The sequence below is a fragment of the Ochotona princeps genome, chromosome 13, assembly GCF_030435755.1.
Source record: "Ochotona princeps isolate mOchPri1 chromosome 13, mOchPri1.hap1, whole genome shotgun sequence".
In the NCBI taxonomy this organism is placed as follows: Eukaryota; Metazoa; Chordata; class Mammalia; order Lagomorpha; family Ochotonidae; genus Ochotona; species Ochotona princeps.
In genome coordinates, this window is record NC_080844.1 from 34,235,022 (window position 1) to 34,252,121 (window position 17,100).

General features: G+C 49.5%; 4 protein-coding genes across 9 annotated transcripts in view; 1 reads left to right on the forward strand and 3 right to left on the reverse strand.

Moving 5' to 3' along the window:
- The window catches only part of FAM149B1 (family with sequence similarity 149 member B1), a 39,826-nt gene extending 36,013 nt beyond the window's left edge, over positions 1-3,813 (forward strand). For 3 of the 6 annotated variants that reach the window (XM_058671063.1, XM_058671064.1, XM_058671065.1), the window contains 3 exons: positions 127-252; positions 2,043-2,115; positions 3,567-3,813. In XM_058671063.1, the coding sequence (XP_058527046.1) occupies positions 127-252; positions 2,043-2,115; positions 3,567-3,640 (273 nt within the window). In that variant the 3' untranslated portion in view covers positions 3,641-3,813. The remainder of the gene's footprint in view (positions 1-126; positions 253-2,042; positions 2,116-3,566) is intronic. The other 3 variants (XM_004583474.2, XM_058671061.1, XM_058671066.1) reach the window with 3 other exon arrangements.
- A 2,301-nt stretch (positions 3,814-6,114) lies between these two features.
- Positions 6,115-11,517, reverse strand: DNAJC9 (DnaJ heat shock protein family (Hsp40) member C9). The gene is made up of 5 exons (XM_004583473.3): positions 11,206-11,517; positions 10,914-11,054; positions 10,224-10,478; positions 7,077-7,163; positions 6,115-6,769 (listed from the first exon to the last, which is right to left on the reverse strand). Exons 1-5 carry the CDS (start codon positions 11,383-11,385, stop codon positions 6,656-6,658), a joined length of 777 nt encoding a protein of 258 aa, XP_004583530.2. The 5' UTR covers positions 11,386-11,517; the 3' UTR covers positions 6,115-6,655.
- Positions 11,518-13,391: 1,874 nt separating this feature from the next.
- MRPS16 (mitochondrial ribosomal protein S16) lies at positions 13,392-14,802 on the reverse strand. Its single transcript, XM_004583604.3, has 3 exons — positions 14,644-14,802; positions 14,033-14,293; positions 13,392-13,625 (listed from the first exon to the last, which is right to left on the reverse strand). The coding sequence occupies exons 1-3, from the start codon at positions 14,654-14,656 to the stop codon at positions 13,483-13,485; spliced, it is 417 nt and encodes a 138-aa protein (XP_004583661.2). The 5' UTR covers positions 14,657-14,802; the 3' UTR covers positions 13,392-13,482.
- A 688-nt stretch (positions 14,803-15,490) lies between these two features.
- CFAP70 (cilia and flagella associated protein 70) overlaps positions 15,491-17,100 on the reverse strand; it is a 56,640-nt gene continuing 55,030 nt past the window's right edge. The window contains exons 27-28 of the mRNA XM_058671076.1: positions 16,180-16,227; positions 15,491-15,778 (exon numbers count right to left, since the gene is read on the reverse strand). Coding sequence (XP_058527059.1) covers positions 15,698-15,778; positions 16,180-16,227 — 129 coding nt within the window. The 3' untranslated portion in view covers positions 15,491-15,697. The remainder of the gene's footprint in view (positions 15,779-16,179; positions 16,228-17,100) is intronic.

The window sequence follows — 17,100 nt, forward strand, 5'->3', positions numbered from 1 at the left end:
TTAGAAGCAGAGCTAGGATCTGAACCCAGGGACTTGGATGTGAATGAATGCATCCCAAATGCCACCCTGACTACTTTCCCAAACGCACACCGCTCAACTGTCCTTTACCTCTTGTGTCCTCTACAGAAACCCCTTGGTGATTCAAATCGAGCTCGAAGTGCAGTGGTGGATGAACCCAACCATCAGCAGCCCCAGGAGAGGCTCCTTTTACCTGACTACTTCTCCAGGCCCAACACAACCCAGTCATTTTTGGTACAGTGATGTGTACTTCCTATATGTGCTCCCCCCCCCAAGATTTATGTGTTTTTACTGGAAGGCAGATTTTACAGAGGAGAAAGACCTTCCCTCCGCTGGTTTATTCCCTAAGTGGCTGCAACGGCTGGAGCTGAGCCAATCTGAAGCCAGGAACCAAAAGCTTCTTCTAGGTCTTCTACATGGGTACAGGGCCTCAACAAAGGGAATTGGATTGGAAGTGTAACAGCCGGGACGCAAACTGGCACCCATATGGGATGCCAGCAATTACATGTGGAGTAGAGAGCTGAGCCAATGTGTCAATCCCTTATATGTGCTTTTTAAAGATTTATTTGAAAGTCAGAATTAAAGAGGTATCTTTCATCCACCGGTTCATTTCCCAAATGACCACAAATTGAGTGGCTTAAAAGAACAGCCATGTATTTTCTCAGCTCCAGATGCTACAAATACAAAATCCCCTGCAGGGGGCAGAAACTCTTCCCCACCAATCCTTGTGTGCCTTGGCTTGTACCCAACTCATTCCTTAGGCCCTCATCTTCACAGTGACCTTCCTCCTTCCGAGTCCACAATCCCTCTGCTTAGGGAGACACAGTCACTCCAAGAACTTCACCTGAACTTCACTGTTATCTGCTAGAGCTGTATTTCCAAATATGGCCACATTCATAAGTCCCAAGTGGGCACGAATTTTTGGGGGGACTTGAGGGTGGGACCCTATTCAACCCACTATGACACTTCAGAAAACAGTTCACCGAAAACTAAGGCAAAAATGTAATGTGAGCATTTCTGATACTCGAGGTTCAATGTGAACATCAAAGTTTGAGAACCTCTGAAATGTTTTCTCAGAATATGACCATTATAACAACTGTGAAGTAGTGTTTAATGATATCCTCCTATCTTTTCTATCAAAACTTAAACTGACTGCCTCAGCACATGAAAGCATTTCTATTTCTCTTTGAGAAAGCACTAGGTGCCTAGTTCCGAGTCCTGGGCCTGGTGCTGTCTGCCCTGCGCTCGGCCTCCCTGGGGTTCTCGAGCACCAAGGTCAGCAAACCCCAGGCTGTGTGGCCTACTGCCTGTTTTGTAGGTTTATCGGAGTCCCCAGTCATCTGCACAGTGATCCTCAGGCAGCTTTGGCAACACAGTTGCCAAGCAAAACTAGCTGCTCCAACAACCATGTGGCCCACAGTGCCCAAGACACTAACCATGTGGCTCTTGCCAGGAACTGTGCTTGCCGACTCCAGTCTCTATGAGATGTGGACTGTACCCACCAGCACCTTCCTTCTCCCCCCAAATTCCTTCAAATCTCTCAATTCCAGTGCTGGCAGGGAACTGGGGGAGGGTTTAATCCAGATGCCCTAGTAGGTTGACATTCACAGTGTGAAAGATTTGTTAGTAGTTTAGTCCTATCTTGATCTTTTAAAAGTCCTTGGGGGTAGTTTTGAAATGCTTAAGTTTCATTAAGCTAAGCTACAGAATAACAGTTACATTGTAGCATGGTGATGCATGAGGCTGAAATGGCTGCAACAGAAGCAGATACACACTCCCTTGGATGCTCACTGAACTATTAAGCCATGTGGACCATTTATAAATGCTAGCATTCTGTTAAAGCATGTGAATCAGTTTTGTTTATAAATTTAATGAATGGCATTATGGCTATCTGGCCCGATATTCCCGGCGTTCAGGACTGTGTCCGCAGCCGGCTGTCCCCTCAGATGTTCCCTAGTAAGTGTGCCCAGGTGTGGCTCAGGAGAGACCGCATCGTGACCAGAGTCTCACCCCTTCTCTTTTAGCCAGACACGCAGTACTGTCGCTCGTTTGCAATCGAGTACCCTCACAGAGCCCGACCTGGCCGGGGATCTGCAGGTGAGGCCCCAGTACTCATGTTATTACTGTAGGGAAATGAGAAGACCCTGCCTTTTCTTATTTTTCCTTCCTCCAGATGTCTTATTTTCCTAAGCTATGTTGTTCAGAGGCAAGGTTCCACATTGCTGTTTTCTTCACACGATGTGAAGTAATCCCACTATGCTCATAAAATACTGTTTTCATAACAAAGTGTTCTTTAAAAACACAGCATGTCATTATTATTATCATGTAGACAAAATTTCTTCCTACAGACTACAGATATTCAGTCGGTTAACTCATTAAACAGGCCCAAAATAAGAATTTTGCAAAACATCAGGATGTGAGGAATCTGACTGTATCCTCGTAACTTTTTTTAAACTCTAAATTATGCTCTGCAAACAAAAAAATGATGTTCTGCAGAGTGTCCACAGATACTTCAGTTTACAGAAATGGGATTAAGAGCTAATTTTGATGCAAGAAGTTCTGAAAATAACGAGGCTCTTTTTATAACACACATTTTACATGAATTTTTAAAAGATTTTATTTATTTTTATTGGGAAGGCAGATTTATAGAGAGAAGGGGAGACAAAGATCTTTCATCCACTGGTTCACTTCCCAAGTGGCCTCAACAGCCAGAGTTGAGCCGATCGTAAGCCAGGAGTCAGGAGCTTCTTCCAGGTCTCCCACGGGGGTGCAGGGTCCCAAGGCTTTGAGCCGTCTTCCACTACTTTCCCAGGCCACAGGCAGGGGGCTGGAAGGGAAGTGGAGCAGCCAGGACACAAACTGGTGCCCATAGGAGATCCCGATGCATGCAAGGTGAGGATTTAGCCGTTAGGATATTGCACTGGCCCTTTCATAAATTTTTTGAAAGTTTTTTTGTATTAACAAAGTGATGGGAAGAAATGTGAGAATGTTTTAATTCTTCCTATGACATCATCTCACCACTATCAGGTCATTCTCATTCTGTGCTCGGTGAAAATTAGAAGTACTTGGCAGCTGAAGTATTTCCGGTTCATGATGAATACACTGAAACCTCTCCAATCATCTTGGTGGTCCAGGGGCTTTCCGTAGCTCAGCCCCTAGCAGCACAATGGCCACCTTGAATGCTGTCCTCGGTGCTTGTTGAGAAGCATGAGAGCCCCTGGGCCACTCTGATGGCCAGAGACCATTCTGACACAATGCCCATCAAGTGTGACACTTGGCAAGGCAGTGAGACACACATCTTCGTCTTTTTAAATCTGTGGGCTGATTTTTAGCAAAGTCGGGTTACTGCTTGTATGACTTAAGAATCCAGTTTTACAGGATAAAATGTATAAACATGAGTTTTTATTATCTTGATATGAACTTTACTACTCAGCCCCTATCTGCAAATACAAAGTACAGTGGTAACTGGTGCACGAAAGTCCTGAGAAATGAGTGCTGATGTTCAAGAGCAGATCTATTGACTGTATGATGTCATTTGTGTCTGACAGGGCCTCAGCTGCATGAATCCACAAAATCTCAGAGCAGAGGTGGAGCTGTCCCCAGAACCAGACAGGGACCCTAGGACCCACGAGAGGAACCACCCGGCCATGGGACACGTGGAGGGAAGCTTTCAGGAGTCAGTGTTCAGTCACCGAGTGACGCAGAGCTCACAAGATCAATCCCAACAATCAGAAGAGCTATTTTGGAGGACTGAGAAAAATACAAGATTATCTGCCAAAGATTATGTGGGTATTGTTTCTATCTCCAGTTTCTATTTCCTTTTCAGCCTAAGTAAATCCATTCCTATAGATAATAAAGTTTGTACCCAAAGATGTCATGAGCAGTTACCCCTGAATTACGGCTCAGGTTATGTGTTAAGAATGAGCAAGTTCTCTCATAAATGAAAGGCGACAATACAAAATCAACAACAGGAAGAAAAAGAGAAATTTACAACACCATGAATTTCTCAAGAGGTTTTGATAGTTCAGCAGTCCTGAATTGCTGGCGAACCTGCCACTCCAATCACGATGAAATCTCTCCTGAATCCACTGGCTGCTATAGTCCACCTTATTGTCTCCATCTGCCCAGATCTTCAGTGCCAATGATTGGCTGCAGTAGTTGATCAATTTGTTTTGTCCTCTGACCTCTGCAGTGGTACCAGGTGTCCTCTGGAGGTTCCAATGTACTGCCATATCCTCCATTTACATTTGGATATGCTGCCCACTGTTCCGTCTGAGCCAGTGAGGAGATCCAGCTCTGACACATGCGCTCTACAGTCAGACCATGGGTCCTGCAATTCTCTCCATGGGTAGCGTTCCAAGTCCAGCATTTCAGTTGGTAGGGAATCGCCAAAGAAACCTCATCTGAGGCCAGCCCAGACCTGATTCTTGTGTGTTTGCCAATACAAGGTACAGCACAGTCTGTCACCCAAATCAGCCTATGCACACACTCATAGTTGCAATTGCTGGGTCAGTTCTCTCTCCAGCCCCGTGTTTTATGCAACCCAATGGTGTTGGAGCCCAGCCTGATCCTGCCCACCACACGCTTGGCCTTCATGTAAACCAATGGAAACTGCAGTCTAGTCGGAGCGACCCACAAAAACCCCCATCAGGCCCACCCCTGCCCTGGTTCCTGTGATTGCCAGTATGTACAGCAGACTGGTCCCGTCTGTCCCACATCCCATTAAGCTCTCATACATGCTGACGGGTACTGAAGCCCAGTTTGTCCAAACCAGTCCCACTATCCATTCCACACTGGTGCCAGCGGGTGCCACCATTTGTCTAAGCCATGCCTGCGCCTCACAGAATTTGGCCCCTGTGCCAGCATCTGCTGATGCTGATCAGCATGAGCTGATGCTATGGCAAAGCTCAATCAATCCACACCAACACTGGCTTATACAAGTACCAGAAGGTACAGTCAGCCCAGCCTGGCTTTTTCCTGATCCAGCTCTCTTGTAGGCCAACAGATGTGGCCCTATCCGGCCTGGTCTGCCCCCATCCCAGCTCTCATGCTCACCAGTAGGAGTGGTGGCCCAGCAGGAGTGCCCTTGCAGCCCCCTCACTGGGGCCATTCCTACCACCCCCTGTGTTTCACATGTACTGGTTAGGTGCTGTGGTCCAGTCTGGCATAACCCCCTCACCTTGCATTTGCCAGACCTACCCAGAATTCCAACTCATGCTGCTGAGGTCTACAGCCTAGCCCAGCCCTGCCAGCCCCCAGTCCCAGCCCTCATGTGGACTGGCTGGTATTGTGCCCTGACCTGGCCTGACCCACACTCCATTCTGGCACTCGGACTCACCAGTTGGTGATATGGACTGACCCAGCCTGTCCTCCCTCTGACCTGCGCCAAATGTATGCCAGTGGTACCATATTTTGGCCTGGTCTGGGCTGTTCCCCATCTTGGTTCTTGCACTCACCTTCAGGGTGTGCGTCTTAACAGAGTTCAATTTCACTACCAATCTTTATCGTACTAGTATTAGATCTCATTTTTCAGAATAGAAGTTTTCGATCTATTGATTGAAAATTGAGGTGACTTTTACATCACACCAAGGTGTTCTAATGCTATCATATGAAGACAGATGCTTCAGATAACCTATAATTATATTTTTAATCCAGTTATAGTACTTAACCTGCTTATATTAAAAAAACAATCATATTTAACTTAAATAGAATATAATATGTAACAATAGTACATCCAACTTATGTAAGTCTGAATCTGCACTGTTCTCACAGACCAAAGCCGCGACTTCACCATCACAGACAACTGTGACCACAGCTTGTCAACTCGGCGCCTCTAAGTTACTCAGCCCAGTTCTCTCACATAGGGGAATCAGCTTTTACCTTCCTGGACATTTCTAACATACACCATTTAGTGAGTGTGGCCCTCTCTTTTATAGATGAACAAGTTCAGACAAGCTCAGTAAACCAGGTTGCCTGTTACAGGTCAGTTTTCCCACACCCTTCTCTTATCAAACCTAAACATCACTCACCTTTTTTTTCCTAGGGCACATTTTAAATGACTGCTAGGATCATTTAAAAAGCCACCCCAGAACTTCATCATTTTTCATGTGTTTATTTAATCACATACAATTTTTAAAAACACACACACAGTAATTTTAACACCTTTCTCACAGACGTCCAAGGAATAACCCAGACTAAGTAAAACAAGTAGGAGAGAAGGCGAGTTCAAAATCACTACACACAGAAGCAAAGCAGCAGCTATTTGGAAATGTGTTGTTCAGCAGTGGCCTGACTTGGTTCTACTCAGGTACAGTGCCAGCTGACAGGTGACATCACTGAGCAGTGCGCACAGATGCATGCTCTAGCCAGAAGGCCCGGCAGCACAGAAGCCCTTGAAGCAGTGCTGTTAGGAACCAGCCTCCCTCCCAACCATCACCAAAGTCCTGCACGTAAGCTCCTCCCGCAACATCCAGTGCCTTCTAGGAAACACTGTCCTGTTCTTGTTAGTAAGAATAATTGAGGCTCGCAAGAAAATTTCTCTCAAGGGTTTCACTTTTGCCTTCAAACTTTGACTACCGTGCCTGCGGGGACACCCAGGTAGGTAATGCCAGAAGCAGATCTAAAGAGAAACAAGCCCCTATTTCTTGTCTTTCTTGAGAGCTGTTTTTTTCCCTCCTTTAGGTTTGCAGTACTTTGCCTCCATCTGAGCCAGAAAGTTGTCCATTTCCTTTTGCCGATCCTTTTGTCTGCTCTGTTAAAGTTAAAACACAAGCTTTCAAAAGGCAGCCCTACCCAGGGGCAGGAAACACACAGCAGGAGCCCGGGCCCAGAAAGGGAGCACGGGGGTACTGAATGTGAGAGGGGCTCCTTGTGGAGTGGTAAAAGCACTGCTGGATGAGTGTAGGGATGAGTGTGACTGCCCTAAGAACTGCTGAACCGAACACTGTGGCAACAACCAGAGCTCGTGTCTTGAAGCAAACACCATACCACAGCGCCACACAGAAAATGCTGGCAAATGGGAATCAGCACATGAAGGAAGCAGTGGCCGCCCTGTTTACCTGAATGAGTGCTTTCAGGTTACACACGCCTTCTTCCAGCCCCAGCTCCTTCCTGCTCTTCTCGGCTTCTTTAGCTTCTTCCTGAGCCTGAAAGCACAAACTCTTGTGAAGGCCACTCTGCTGAAAGCAAGCTAGTAACCTCTTCCCGTCCCCACTTCCACTAACCAGAGGCAAAGCTCTGGCATCAGCACCCACGCATGCACAGAAAGGAACGAAACAGGAAGGCACAGTGGGAGATCCCTCAGCCAGGGTGTTCCCCAAAGGGATGGCAGGACACAGGTCCTTCAGGAATCTTCTCTGAAACCCAGCACACCACACGGGATTAACAGCAGCACTGTGAACCCCTTTGCTTGAAATTTTCTGATGAGTAGTCTGGAGAAATATTAGCAAATCCAGCTTTAATCTTACCAGATTTCAGGGCTGCCTTCATGAGCCAAATTTTTCAAAATACTCCAAGAATACTTCAGTGCAGCAATAATCGCTATAATGAGTCCCAACTTTTGGTGAGCCAAGTAGCAAATAATACTATTAATACTTGGGCCCAGCGTGGTAGCCTAGTAGCTAAAATCCTTGCCTTGCGTGTACCAGGATCCCATGTGGGCACCAGTTCGTGTCCTGGTGGCCCAGCTTCCCATCCAGCTCCCTGCATGTGACTGGGAAAGCAGTTAAGGATGGGCCAATGCCTTGGGACCCTGCACCCGTGTGGGAGACCAAGAAATAGTGGCCACTTGGAGAGTGAATCAACAGACGGAAGATCTTCCTGTCTCTCCCCTTCTCTCTATATCTGCCTTTCCAATATTAATAAATAAATCTTAAAAAAAAAATACTGTTAATACTGGCAATAATGATGATACATTAGGAGCATGCTATCCAAATAATAACAAGATAGTGTTAGGGAACCAGCACTGTGGTATAGCAAGCTAAGCAGCTGCCTGTGGTGCCAGCATTCCATATGGGTGCCAATTCAAGTCCTGGGTGCTCCACCACTGATCCAGCTCCCAGGATGGCCCAAGTAATCGGGCCCCTGCCCCATGTGGGAAACCCAGAAGCAGCTCCTGGCTTCAAGTTGGCGTAGTGCTGGGCATTACAGGAATGAACCAGCGGATGGAAGGTATCTCTCTAATCGTTTCTCTGTAACTCTGCTTTTCAAATAAGTAAAATGAAATAAAGACACCTAGATTTTTTTGTATGCAAATCATTTGTCAACTCTACATCCCCATTGTGCCAAGTTTGCTAGACAGCCACTCACAATGCCTTCTCCCCCTCAAGTCTATGGAAGGTTCTTAAACTAATTATCTTCATTGCTGAAAATGGCCAAGCTCAGTTTCACCTGACAAAAAGCTTGGGTCTCAACACATTTAGCCTGGGCTAGCATTGTGGTGTACCACATAAAGCCCTTGTGACACAGGCATCGCATACAGGTGCTGGTTGGAGTCCTGGCTGCTCCACTTCTTGTCCAGCTCCCTGTTAACTGTCTGGGATAAGCAGTGGAAGACGACCCAAGTGTCGGGGTCTCTGCCACCCACAAGGAGACCTGGCAGAAGCCTAGCCCCCCTACCCCCGACCGTTACGGCCATCTGGGAAGCGAGCCAGATCTGTCCAACAACCTCAACTCTGACTTTCAAATAAATACATATTAAATAACAACAACAGCAAAATCCCTGAGCCAAATGACTAGCTTGCTATTCCACTTCTCGGTTCAGCTCACCAGAGAGCAGAGCCTTGTAGCCAACATGCTTCCTCATGTACTTTGCATCTAAAAGCTACAGCTCTCTTCCTGGCCCAGCTCATTCTCAGCTCACCCACACAAAATTAAGGCTCCTGAACACCTAAAATCTTCCTTATGTAGTCTCCATAGAATCCCTGTTGAAAATCATATTGTGGGCCCAGCACAAAAAACTGTCTAATATTCCCCTTGCAAGTGCCGGGATCCCATATGGGCACCGGTTTGTGTTCTGACTGCTCCACTTCCCATCCAGCTCCCTGCTTCTGGTCTGGGAAAGCAGAGGATGGCCCAAAATCTTAGGACCCTGCACCCACTTGGGGCGGAGGGGGCTCCTGGTTCCTGACTTTGGATTGGCTCAACTCTAGCTGTTGCAGCCACATGGGGAATGAATCAGTGAATGAAAGCTCTTTGTCTATCTCCCCTTCTCTTCGTAAATCTGCCTTCCCAATAAAAATAAATCTTTAAAAACAAAAAACCCACATTGTGGCGATGGCTCCTTTGGTACCAGTCCAAGGTAACTGTTGTAAAAAGAGCAAAACACGTCTGGTATCCTGCATCCTTTCCACATACTCCACCTGTCCAAGCATCCTTCTTCCACCAGTATGTCCACTCCTCCCCTCGCTTAACAGGGGCTTAAAGACACAAAGGAAGTCATCTTTCATTCCTGACAAAGTTTGGTTTGGAGGATACATAAAATCATGTATTTTAAAAATACATATTCTGGGCCCGGTGGCGTGGCCTAGCAGCTAAAGTCCTCACCTTGAACGCCCCGGGATCCCATATGGGCACTGATTTTAATCCCGGCAGCCCCACTTCCCATGCAGCTCCCCGCTTGTGGCCTGGGAAAGCAGTTGAGGACGGCCCAGTGCTTTGGGACCCTGCACCCGCGTGGGAGACCTGGAAGAGGTTCTTGGTTCCTGGCTTCGGATCGGCGCAGCACTGGCTGTTGTGCTCACTTCCTCTCTGTCTCTCCTCCTCTCTGTATATCTGACGTTGTAATAAAAATAAATAGATCTTAAAACAAACAAAAAAAATACATATTCTGGATCCCGCCTTAGGATTCATCTCTCAGCAAAGGCCCAATCCTGTGCATTAGCCATGGCGGCAGGTGCCCTGGGAAAGTCTGTGTCATCTACCTGCTTGGAGTCTCCTCCTTTTATGCACTGAGTCCCCAACAGGCCCCCGTGAAAAGTACTTCCACACTTCAGACACTGCCATTTAACCAATCCACGCAGAAAACACCCCCCAAGGGAAAATCATCAGAAAGATTTGCAAGCAGCCCACAAGCCCAGTAAATGAGATGGCAGGGATGGAGCCAGTGGCTTGAGCAGCCAGGGGATAAAGCCATGTGTTGCAAATACCCTCGGGTCCTTTCCGGAAGTCATCAACATCTATGAAATCAGCAGTACGCAGAACATTACCCTTCTTTTCCTGGCATTCATCTTTTGCTTCGATTCCTTGACAAAGGCCTTGTAGGCTGGGACCTCTCCAGCATCGATGGCCTGCTGAATGACGTCCCGTATCCTGGGCTCCTCTGAGTACTGCACGCAGAGAACCGACTCCAGGATCCGGTCCATGTCACCCTGGAAGTCCAGGTAGGCCTGCTTGATGTCTGCCAGCTCTTCCTCCGAGCCTTTGTACGTCTTTTCGAAAGCCTGGATGTCCTCTAAGGATATCTGCGAACAAGGGAGAAACGCTGTAGCGGCGAATTTTTAGTTAAAAAAATAAAGCAAACATGGGTAAAACAGGAGATTCAAGTATCCAATGCCTCTTCCCCAGGCGCACCAGTCACCTGAGTTGCTGTGGCAAGGGACCGGATCTCCTCCGTGGGACCTAACCCAGCTCTCCCAGCTGCTACACCTCCCACCCGAGGGAAGGGACCCAAGCGTGTACACACACATGTAAAATTAAGCACATCCCATCAGATCAATCCCAGGCCTTGTCAGTGCAAACGCCACATCATACCTACTCGCAGCTCAATTTGCTAACTGCGTTCCTACTTCAAATTCCCACAAAATTCACGGCCTCAGAGGCACTGGATCAATGTCTGTCACTCAACACACGCCCCTCGCCCCACTCCGACCCCGCAACTCCCCAGGAGCCCCCCGCACCTTTTTAAAGAGCAACCTCCAGTACGACTCCCAGTCCCGGTCCTGGCTGAGCACGGTCGAGTCTTCGTCCACGGTCCCCTGTTCATCGTACACCGCTCTCTGCTCTTTGTCGCTCAGCACGGAGTAAACTCTCCCCAGGATCTGACGGGGGAAATGAGCGTCCCACGTTCATCCCCGCACTCCCACAGGTAAGAAAACGCCAGGCCGAGGCCAGCCAACTCCCCTACCGCCACCCGGGCGGGGGCTGAATGCCAGGGCCTGGCCGGTCGCCGCGGGCCGGAGACCTGCATACCTGGAAGCGGCGGGTGGCGTCCTCCTTATCACCCTCGCCCACCCGGTCGGGGTGCACTTGCAGGGACACCTTGTGGTAACCGCGCCGGATCTCGCCGTCCGAGGCCTCGCGCCGCACGCCCAGCACCCGGTACAGGTCAGCGGTCCCGAACACTTGCTCGCACAGCTCCAGGAGTGCCATAGCAGGGCGCGGTGGGCGGACTGGGCGACCTCGGCCAACAGGGAGCTACAGCGGCCGCCGCTCCACCCGGGCGCTCGCTTTTTCCCGCCCAAAAACCCGAGGGCGCCTGCGTCACAAGCGGCGCCGCGCAGCCGCGCTTTACGACGGCCGCCCTACGGGGCGTGGGCGGGGCCGAGGCCGGGGCCTCCGCGGGAACCTGGGTGGGAGCAGGTGTCAGGTGCGCGGTGAGCCGTGCGGGCTTGGGAGGCAGGCTCTGCTAATTGCACTCCATGGCAGCAGCAGGTGATGGCTCAAGCGCTTGGGGTGCTGCCACCCACTCAGGGCACCTGGCTGCAGGCTGGCCCTGGGCCTACGGCATCTCAGCTATTTGGGGAGTGAAGCAGCAGATGGCTTCTTCTCTCTGCCTTCAAAATGATTTTCTAAGAAACTTCCATGGTAGTGGAGGTTTCATGACTCAAACCCTCCCCTTCATAAAGTGCTAAAGCATAAGATTGTTTTATTTGGGTTATGGCAGGCTGCCTGCTAGGTGCTAGCAGGGCCAACAAGCCTGGAGAACACTGGGGAAGGTCCAGGAGAGGGAGAGCTGCTGGGAAAGATGTGTGAGCAGAGCCAAACCAGAATTCCAGATGAATCCCTGAGTGGGCAGAAAATGAGTGGGAAAAACAAACACCTCAAAACCAGGAGTGTGTGTGGTGTCAAGCCAGGACAGGGCAAGAGGTCTCCTCTGCTGGTTCACTCCCCAAGTGCCTGTGACAGTGAAGGTTGAGCCTGACCCAAGTCACAAGTCGGGCACTGCATCAGGATTGCCCATGTGGGCAGGCCCGGCTCCTGGGAACAACAGCTGCTGCCTCTCTGGGTGTACCCCGGCAGGACGCTAGCCTCAAGGGACTCAAACCCAGGCGCTCAAGTAAGGTTGAAGGCATCGTACGCACTAGGCCAAACACCCACCCCATATTAACAGCGCTGATGCTTCTCAGAATTGCCAGCATTTTTAAAATGTTTCTCCTTCCCAGATCTAAGGTCCAACCCAGCTACAGTCAGTTCTTTTCCACCTGCCCCGGCCTCAACATCCCCTTAACTCAAACCTGTTGGCCACAACTCCGGGCAGGCAGCAGTGACCCCAGTACCTGTGGCAGCTAGCAAGTGCCCACAGAGCACAAGGACCCAAGGGGTGAGGTGGCACATGGACAGGGCTAAGAACTTTTCTGTGAATTTCCTGCACCTGAAGTCTGTGTTTGATTTCCACAGAGTGTGCACTAAAGGCAGCTCCAGTGCACGGGGGCAGAGCACGGCAGCTCTGCAGGAGCAGCCACTGGCACAGCTTTGGCACAATTGGTCATCTGCCTCGACACCATTCCGCCAGTGACCTTCCGCTTGGATTGCTTACAAGCTCTCACCTGGATCGTTTTTCTTCTCCAAGCAGAGAAGTCAGAAAGGACTTGGCAGGTAGGCATGTGACAGTTCACATCGGGCATCCCTGGGCATGCTTGCAGCGCTGACCCTAAGCCTTCTCACCTGTATCCATGGAGATAACTCTTCCTTATCTTCCTGCTCCTGTAGAATCCTCCCGAACATAGAGTGCACACAGGTGCTGCCTGAGGGACACTCTCCTGCAGGTTCTCATTCTGACAGTGAGGCTGTTACAGCCTGAAAGGCTATGTTCATACCCAGTCTTATAAATTTGAAATCGTGTGTTGGGTAAGATGATATAAATCTCCAATTACAAAAACAATAAGCAAGGTATCTGTTTCCTTATGTATTGGTGCAATAAGGAAGGCATGAGTCTGCCTGATTAAGGAAGGATTTGTACATGCCACAAAAATGCTGACAGGAGGGCATGAAGCAGGGATGTCATGGAGGGCCCCAGCTAGACACACTGGCTGGCCAGCAGCCCCAGGGCGCAACCCCGAGGTACCACCCCCCCTTGCCAGCCTTTCTCACGACACAGGCCCAAAAAGCTAGACTCTGCTGTGCAGGACAGGAACAGATCTCTGGCCCTTCTTGGGCCAGAAACTTCATTTATTGACCTCCAAATGCCACCAGGAGGTGTGCCTATGAGTTTGTTAGAGAGCTGTGCCCTCATTCCCACTGCTCGGCTCACTGCAGACCGCTCTCTTCTGTCTCGTCACCCTTGGCATCTGCTTTCTGAGATGCTAAGAGGACTTCCTGTGCCCGTTTCCTCCGCAGTCTCTCAGCATTTGTGACTATCATGGGGTGCAGAGGGAAAAAGCCAGCAAGACCTAAAAAAGCAACACATTGTGTGTTTAGTGGAACCCAGAGCCCACAAGCCAGCGAAGGCCTGGAACTCTGCCCCTACCCCACTCTCAGCACTGAGAGTGTTCAAACACCTGCTTCTCCCTCTCCTGGGACTACCTCTTCCGCCCCCCCTCCTCTCTGCAGAGTTTACCCCCTGCTTGAATGAAAGGCCAGTGGACAGATGGCCACTGGAGACACACAATGACCCTCCCCCGACTTTTTTTTTTTTTTAAGATTTTAATGCATAAAACTCCAGTCGCCAATAAAGTCACAAGGACATACCAATGGCAACTCAGAGCATAACCCGGGCTCCCATTTGATCCCAGTAGCCTGGAGAGCTGACCTCACTGTCCAACCCCCTCGGTGGGCGCCAAGGCCAGGGCCCAGTTACCCAGCAGCTTTTCCACAGGCTTGGAGAGGTGGGCCCCGCAACCGATCCAGTGCCGGATCCTGTCCAGGTTGAGGGCGACAAGCTTTTCTCCGTGGCTGTTGGGCAGTGGGTCGTAGGAGCCCAGCTGCTCCACGAAGCGGCCATCCCTCGGGCACTTGTTGTGCGCGGCTACGATGCGGTAGAATGGGCGGTTGGTGCAGCCACCCAAGGCCAGGCGGATGGTTAAGTGTCCCCCGCGGTAGGCCTTGCAGAGCGGGGCGGCTGTCGGGACACAAGCAGTGAGGGTGTCGGGGAAACGAAGCAGGTGCGACAGGCCAGGGGCGCACCTCCACTCCGATCTTGCAGTGTGCTTCTCGGCCCAGAGGAGATCCCCCTCAGCCCACCCGCACCCCGCATTCGCCCGCCCTTTACCAGCCGTGACCGCGCCGGGCCTCAGCTGCCCATCTGTGCAATGGCACAGGACATCAAGTGGGAAGACTAGTAAGAGGAGTCTGTTTCGGGTTCGGGGGAACCTCGGGGCCGACAGGGAGCACAGCTCCATCGGGTTCCGCACGCCTCAGGCCCCCGCCCCGCGATCGCCAGGACGGCCTCAGGCGGCCCGGCTCACTCACTCAAGTGGACCATGGCGCGTCGCTCCTCAGGTGGGCGCGTCGCCTGCACCAGCCGGACCCCGCTGTCAGGGAGCGGATCCACACGCTCCCCTTTCCCCCATCTATCCCGACAGCCCCGCTGCCGGAAGCCGAGGGTCCCCGAGCTCCACCTCTTCCTTCTTTCGTCTTTTTCCCACAGCGCCGCTTGGTGCTTTAAGCTGCGGCGGAAGCGGCGTTTTTCCAGTTGGCGTTCCGGACGGGAGAGGTCCCATTCGGGAGCTGGGCTTGTGAGATGGCGAGGGTGCAGGGACACGTTTCTGCAACCCGTTTCTGCAATGAGGGACGCGGCGCAGTGTGGTGGGAAGACGGGGCCCATGCGGGAACTAACCTGGTCGTTCCTCGGGGGAAACCTAACGAGATTCGAAGTTAACTTCTCTGTTCAGCTTTGCCTCTCAGAAGCAATCACGCCTTTCCATAAAGGAACGAATCATTCAGACCCTTTAATTCCGGTAGTCCAGGAGTGCAGGGGCGCGGTGCAGGGCCTCGGGGTGCGCGTCTGAGGGCACCCTGTTGGTCACGGGCAGCCAGGAGCTCTGGCTGCAGGGAGGTCGTGCCCCATTCATCGCTCTGTTGCTTGGAGCTCCCAGAAGGGCGCTTCCCCAGCTGACAGGCCCCGTGCCTGAAGCAGTGACCAGTCTTAGCAGCTTCAAGGAACGCTCATGTGGAGATGTCTTCAATTCCAAATTGCAGAAGCCCAAATAATGACCCCACTATGCCTTAATTTATACACATAACTGTATAAATAGTATGTCATTTTACTAATATAAAATTATCTGTGACTTCAATATAAACTCCAGAACCACGCTGATGAATTTTGAACTTTCTTCCACTTTTTATTGTAATTTCGTTTATTCTTAATAAATAAAGCATCCAGTAACAGCCAGAGGCCGAAACATGTGGATGGGTCTCTGTGGTTAATGCTGCTTCTCCGGCTCCGTGCTTCACATGGTGAAAACTTTTTCTGGGAAGGAATGAGCTCGAGTCCATGTAGAAAATTCTAGAGTTGCACAGGTTATCAGAAAGATGGATTCCCAAAGCCAACTGTCTCCTGCACCGTGTGGATCTCTTCAAGCAGTCCCTCGTCTTTCAGTTTCAGCTATAAGAAGGAAGAGAATACATGGCATACCTGCATGGCTTAGGAGGCCTCTCATTTGTGAAACCACAACTACAGAACATAGTTCCCTGACATGGAATTATCTCTTTATATATTCCCAATGTAATGGAAATTCCATTAAAGGATTTTAGTGTTGTGCTGGTGATGTGGCTAGGTTTATTTTGTGAAAATTCATCAAGCACTAGGAACATTCATGATTTGCCTAATTATTTTGCCAGAAAAAGTGCAGGGTTTTACTGCAAATCTAGCAGCTCCCAGAGAATATTAAAGGTGCTAAAAACAGCCTCCAGGAACATGTGTCCTGGAATGCTCCCAATCCTGAACTAAGCCTGCACGTTCCTGCTTCCCAGTGCAGGCAAATGAGAGAGGCATTCGTGTCAGACCTTTATTGTGTACTTGTAGGCCTGCTCAGCTTCCAGTTGCCGTCCAGCCTGGAAAAAAAAAAAAAAAAGAAGTGTAGAAATGATAATGACGTTATGTCATTAACATGGTGGGGAAAGTGCCTGATGTAGTTTTCTAAGGCAGAGGATACTAAACTCTTCCCAGTTAACAGCTTCTAAATTCAAAGAGGAAGCAAGAAAATGAAAGTGGAAGGTAAAATATTAATGTGTGTGTTTCTAAAGGCTTGAAAACAACTGCTCTCTCATCTTTTCTGAAGCAGTGTGATTCATTCAGTCGGCTTGGAAGTGAAGCCATTCTGTTCAAAATAGTTAACATTCATAATGCATATGAGGTGAATTATAGTTTTCATTGTTGATCTTTTTTAAAAAAATTTATTTATTTGGAAGGCAAAACTAGAGAGAGAGAGAAAGAGAAATGTCCATCCACTTGTTCACTCCCCAAATGACAGCAATGGTCAGGACTGGGCTGAGCCAAAGACAGAAGCCAGAAGCTTCACCTGTGTCTGATGTGGGTGCAGCAGCCCAGGCACTTGGATCATCTTCCATTGCTTTCCCAGGTGCATTAGGAGGGAGTAGATTGGATGTGGTGCAGCTAGGATTTGAACCTATGTCCATATGGCATGTGCTGCAGAGGACAGCTTAATCCCATTTAATGCTAACCTCCTGTTGGCCTTAATTTTAAATGCTTTACTTGCATTCATTCTTAATTCTCAAGATCTAGGTGACAATAGCTGTTCTTTACCACTTCTGATTTACAGAGAGAACCTAGGCACAAAGAATAAATAACTTGCTAAGGTCTTAAGCTAATAAGTGGAAAAGTCAGGCTTTATTTTACATGTATTTTAAATAATTTTCAAGCTGCATTGAAAAGCAAACAACAACAGAGATCTTCTATCCACTGGT